The 6199-nt window shown below is 34.2% G+C and overlaps 1 protein-coding gene across 1 annotated transcript; it reads left to right on the top strand.

The window, feature by feature from the left end:
* The first annotated feature begins 225 nt into the window (after positions 1 to 225).
* On the top strand, positions 226 to 1149 carry LOC105985048 (olfactory receptor 14A16-like). Its single transcript, XM_013015461.1, has one exon. The coding sequence runs from the start codon at positions 226 to 228 to the stop codon at positions 1147 to 1149; it is 924 nt and encodes a 307-aa protein (XP_012870915.1).
* Positions 1150 to 6199: the final 5050 nt, after the last annotated feature.

Raw genomic sequence — 6199 nt, 5'->3', positions numbered from 1 at the left:
AGATAGATGTGCTGGAGCAAGGTCTCTCATCAGCAAAACAGTGTGAACACTATGGTAAAGGAACTCACTAGGAATTCCTGTGTCAGTCTAAATAATCTCAAAGATTCTAGGAAATGTATATTGAGAAAGAGAGAAAGGGAAACTAAGAAAAAAGAACAATAAATACATACATTGAGTATATCTGCTTTTGTTATTTATTTTTAGAGTAACTGAGTATCTGGAATAATGGACAACTCCACCTCTGGGAGCACTTTCTTCCTCACAGGGTTCTCCACAGTCCCAGAGCTCCAGATCTTAGTTGGCCTGGTCTTTTCCATGATTTACCTGGCAGCGGTCCTTGGGAACCTTCTCATCATCATTCTCACCACCCAGGATCGCAGGCTGCACACTCCCATGTACTTCTTCCTGAAGAACTTGTCCTTTCTTGACCTCTGCCTCATTTCCATCACTGTTCCCAAATCCATCACCAACTCTCTGCTCAATACCAACACCATTTCCTTCAGTGGATGTGTTTCCCAGGTCTTTTTCTTTTTCTTTTTGGCTACGACGGAAGTATCTCTCCTGACAGTGATGTCCTATGATCGCTATGTGGCCATCTGCTACCCACTGAGATATGAGATCCTCATGAGCCACAGGGCCTGTGTGCAGATGGCTGCCTCTTGTTGGGTCAGCGGAGGTCTTAATGCGATTCTTCACACAGCTGCTACCTTTTCTGTCCCCATATGTGGGCCTCATAATATTCACCAGTTCTTCTGTGATGTCCCACAATTGCTTTCCCTGTCCTGTTCTTACAACATTGGGGAAATTGTAGTCGTTGGGCTCAGCCTAGTGTTAGATTTTTGCTGTTTTGTGTTCATTGATGTTTCTTACGTTCACATTTTCATTGCTGTATTGAACATGCCCTCCAAAGAAGGCAGAGCCAAAGCTTTCTCTACGTGCCTGCCTCACCTCATGGTTGTGACTCTCTTTCTCTCTTCTGGGTTTTTTGCTTATTTACGCCCACTGCCTAAGTCTCCATCAACCTTTGATTTGATCGTTTCTGCTTTCTACACTGTAGTGCCCCCCACTGTGAATCCCCTCATCTATAGCCTGAGAAATAAGGACATGAAGATGGCTCTAAGGAGACTGAAAGCCATTTCTGTCCTTTGAGTTATAAGTGTCATTCTCACTCACTTCACGGTCTTATCACTGACTGGTATCACTATTTGTACTTTCAGATGACTTAGTCTTAGTCTGGCAGTATTAATGGACACTTACTGTATGAAAAATCTGACAAAATTGTTGAAGAGTTTTTAAGAAACATAATATCACGGAGTTCATATATTGGTAAAATCACTAGAGTCCTGTTGTGTTTGCCTTTTGTAAATATATGAACATCATTATTGGTTAAGCCAGCAAATGCTCCTTTCTCCTTGAATACTGGTAAGTATTCTGAAACATTACAGATTAATTTGGAATTTCTGAGGTGTAACCGAACAATAATCAGTTTTGTGTATATGAAGTTGACATATATAATCTTGTCTCATGTTAACAAAAATGAGATGTAGGAAATTGAGGTGCTTTTATGGTTATGTGGATGTACGGAATGGCAAAGATTTATGCAAGTTCCAACAATTTTATGTTAAAAAAATTTGCATCAACAAAAAGACAAAAAAGAATCTAACAGTTTTTTGTTCCTTTGTTTTATTTTGTACTTCACTCTTAGTGTATACTATTTTTGCCACATTGTTTCTTCTTCCAGGCTAATGAAAACAGATGAATATATTAAAATTCCATTTTGTATATATGAATATATATGCATATTGTTAAAAATCTTCGGATGGGTGGGGTAAAATCTTTAAATATAGTAGAATTTTCCAAGGATGTGTTAGAGAAGAGTTAACATAACCTTTAGAAAAGGAAATACTTAAACTTTATATGATGAGAAGTGAATCTGAAAAAGAATGAAGACAGTAGGTTCGGTTGAGAATAAGGCAGAGTAAACAAATGTAGAACAGTCTGGGACAAGACCACAGAGTGGTACTGGAGTGGAAACTCTGATGATCTTTGTTGTGAATATGAGAAAGATATAAGAGACATGGTTGAATAAAGAGAAAACTGAAGCTACAAACAGAAAGCTTATTGTATACACAATAATACAGATGAAACTTGGATCAACTCTTGCCTTTTAGATTACCTAGCTACAGGGGCTTTAAACCACAGTTTTAAGATAAATATAAATCAATTAAACTTTGAAATGTTCACAACTTCTGATTTTACAGCTGTTTCATCACTTCTGAAGTGACGATGTATATTTCCACCCTAGTGTACTTTACCATAAAGTTAGGTTTGACACTGATAGCTCCAGACTAGTTTAGTTTCTGCCATTAGATACTTGCTTAGATCTCTTCTTGGTAGCAGTAATATTAGTTGTAATAGGTCACTTATTACTTTTAGTCTTTCCAATATGTCTCTTTCCTTAATTCAATTGTGTTTTTCTTGAGATAGGTTTATAGTTGCCATGGTTGGCTTAGAATTTGTTCTATGATAAGCATGTATTAATTTTTCTTTTAGACAGCAACAAGGGGCACTATCTTCCTGTCATTATTTTTGCACAAGTGTGTTAATGTCTTTATATTAAGAGTTTTTTTTTGAAACAGCTTATGCACCTTGCCAATTTTGGGAAATTCTTGAGGATTAGATGGTATTTTCCTTGTTTTCTATTTTGCCTTTTTCCAGTACCTTGGTTTGAACTCAGGGTCTCATGTGTGTTGAATTGTTTGCTCAAGTCTGTCATACTACTATTTGAGCCATGCCCCCTACCAAGCAAGATGCTTAAATGGAGATTGAGTCTATAAGACCTTTCTCCCTGAGTTGATTTCTTGAATAACAACTCCCTGATATCCTGAGTATGTAGAATTGTAGGTATGACTCATTGGTTATCTGGCGAGGTTAGAAAAAATTTGAGGATACTGTTAAATATGAAATAGCCTAATGAGAAAACACTTTTAGTATTAATGATTTAAGGTCTATCTATGGGGCTGATATATTAATTAGAGATTAAATATGTTTCTGTATTTAAACAGATTACATTGTACTTCATTCTGAAGGCAAACAATTAAAATAAATTTCCAATAGTACTTCACAACTAAGAACAAAGTTAGATCTTGTCTTAAGTATCAACATACATATTAGGACAAAAATTTTTGAATATGTGAAATGGACAGTGGAAAAAGATAATAGTTATACACAATTTTCTTGGACAAATCATTGCTCTAAATGACAAAAGGAAGAAAAAGGAAGAATAATGTGTAAAGTAACACAAAATTGGTTGGGAAGAGAATTGGTTCTCTGGGAGGGGATGCAGCCAATCCAACTGTTTCTGAGATTTGAACAAAACCCCAGTTCACGATGACTATAAAAGTAGAATCTGTAATTGTGTGATGCACATCCAGGCCACAGACTGGAACTTTACTCACTCTTGCACAACATCACATTGATATAATTGTAGAAAACTGTTATTACAATTACAAAAAATATCCTGTTCTAATAAACAATCTCATTCAAACATCCTTATCCAAGCTTTGACTACCAGTGAAATCTGAAACTAGAGAAACTTTACTAAATGAAGGTTCTGACACAGAATTGCTCAAATTCTAGTTTCTTTAGAATAAGAAAAGTGAATTATTATGATGCATTGCTTACTAAAAATAAATCTGTTTGTTTCTAATATGATGTGTCTCACTTAAAATAATACATGCTGTGGATAATTTAAAGACAAAAATATCATTTAAGTAACATTTTTCCACTTATCAATGCCAATATACAATACAAGAAAAAAGCAACTTATAAATTTAGTAGCCCTGGGTTTTTAATTCTCACTTTATGCAATTGTACTTAGTTCTGTTATGCAAAAGGAATAGCTGACAAGGTTTCTAAAATTCAATCTAATGCTAATTTTATGTTTCTAAAGTGTTTCCTGGGAATTATTTGTTTTTTGATCTTTGCTTTCCAATAATATTCTACTGTCATGTCAGCTAGCTGTATTTATGTTTTATTTTTATAGTAGCCTGTATATAATGTTGGCAATACTGCTGATCAACGGAACACTTTGTGTATCAAAACTTTCAATATGAACTTGAAAAAAAGAATCTTGTAAATAAAGAAAAGTGAATTATTATGACGCATTGTTTTCTTTTTGTTATGAAAATACAATATAGGTGAAATAAACATGAGTTTTAAAACTGATATAAAGGAATAAAAACTTAGATGATTATAGAAATTGATTGGATAAATAAAATTATAAATGGAAACATTAAGAATTTACTAAAAGGATATAAAGCAATTGTGCTCTGTAGGGACTTTGGTAACCAACAGGTATAAAATATAATGGAATACTATACCTAAAATACATTAGTAGATTATTAGTTTAATTTATAGAAAATGAACTAAGGAGAATTGCACAAGGATGCTATAAAGTAGTACTTTAATATTCATGAGTAAAGAATAAAAGAAACAACAAAGTTTTGCGTAATGGTAGAAAGTTTGACAGGGTCTTCTGGTAGTAGAGTTCAAAATATTTTAAGGATGGAAAGTGCTTTCTCCATTAAAGATGCAAAAGCAGATGTCATAAATATTAGCAAATTTGTCTCCAAATTAAATTAAGCTGCGTGGAAAAAACATAAAAATAAAAACAACACATATAGCTAAGTTTGTCTCAACATTATTCAACAGAGCTAAGATATGGAACCAACCCAGATGCCCCTCAGTAGATGAATGGATCAAGAAAATGTGTGTATACATATAACATTATATATATATGAATATATGTATATGGACTTCTATGCTTCAGTAAGAGAATGACACTGCCCCATTTATAAGGAAATGGAAAGACTTGGAAAAATATATGAAGTGAAATAAGTCAGACCCAAAGAAACATAGGTCCCATGGCTTACCTTATTTACAATAATTAGCACATACCTCTAGTATAATCTTAGCAGATGAGCAGAATAACTCAATAGCTATGTACATATGACCATATAAGATGATGCTAATCCAAATGAACTCCAAGACATGAACAAAAGTGCTTGTTATTTGTTGTTGTTTTTCTCATTCTATATTGTTTCTTTTGTATGTTCTGCTCACTATGTATCTTCACTGTTGTCACTGTATTTGTTTCTCATACCTTGGTGTTGTATATACATTTATCTTAATTAGGGAAGGGAAGGAGAACAACATAATGGTGAGAAAATAAACAAGGAGGAAACTAATGGAATGGTGATATTCACAACAAAAATGTTGGAAATGATCTGTACAATTTGGGAAGGTGTGGGGAGGATGAGGGAAAATAGGAGAAAAAGGAGGGAGGTGGTAACAAGATTGACAAGAAATGTTCTTAGTACCTTATTTATGTAACTTTAACTGTTCTGTACATAACCTTGACAATAAAAAAGAGAGGAAGAAAAAAAAGTAAACACAAATGCTATCCTTCTTTTCCTCATTCTCTTTTTTCTATCTTTCCTTCATTATAACATACTCAAGAAGACAATATAATATAGATGTTCTTGTTTATAACCCCCAAACTCTGACTGAGGAAGGATTGGATTGGTGATTGCACTACAGCCTGAGATTCATAGCGGAACCCTCTCCCCAAAATTAGTAAATAAAACATAAGGAAGCATGAGATTGAGGTTTTTGTGGCCTCAGTTTTTATTAAAACACAATGGTAAAGCAAATATTTGTGAATCAATAAAAGAAGGTGCATATTTTGAAAATATGCCTCACATGAAAATTAAAATAATGGCCCACACATAATTGAAAGCATGCCCAGGCCTGGTTGATATTTAAATATATGTACACCATGAGAGTAGCATTTTGGTTCTTTTGTCATAATGTTGACCATAAATAAGAAACTGGAATAATGTACCTTTGGACATTTGAAGTAGCACTAAAGATAAATAAGTTAGCTCCAGTTAAGTCCCTTTCTTTCAAAAGACAATATGGTTATAATTTGATTTTATTCCCATGGTATTTACTTCCAAACTCAAACAGTATCCCTTTAAGACAAAGAAAAACAGTGGGAAAGAATCCACTGTTCTAAGTATCCTCTCTATGAGCAAGACTGCATGACAGTATTCCACATCTCTGCAAATTTGGTAAAGTTCATCTCATCCTTGCTCAGAGCCTGCTTCTGCCTCCCTCTTCCCTTTGTAACCCTAGC

Source organism: Dipodomys ordii, unplaced genomic scaffold (genome assembly GCF_000151885.1).
Source record: "Dipodomys ordii isolate 6190 unplaced genomic scaffold, Dord_2.0 Scaffold27, whole genome shotgun sequence".
Classification (NCBI taxonomy): Eukaryota; Metazoa; Chordata; class Mammalia; order Rodentia; family Heteromyidae; genus Dipodomys; species Dipodomys ordii.
The sequence above is the reverse complement of the archived record's forward strand: the minus strand, read 5'-3'. Positions and strand labels throughout refer to the sequence as shown.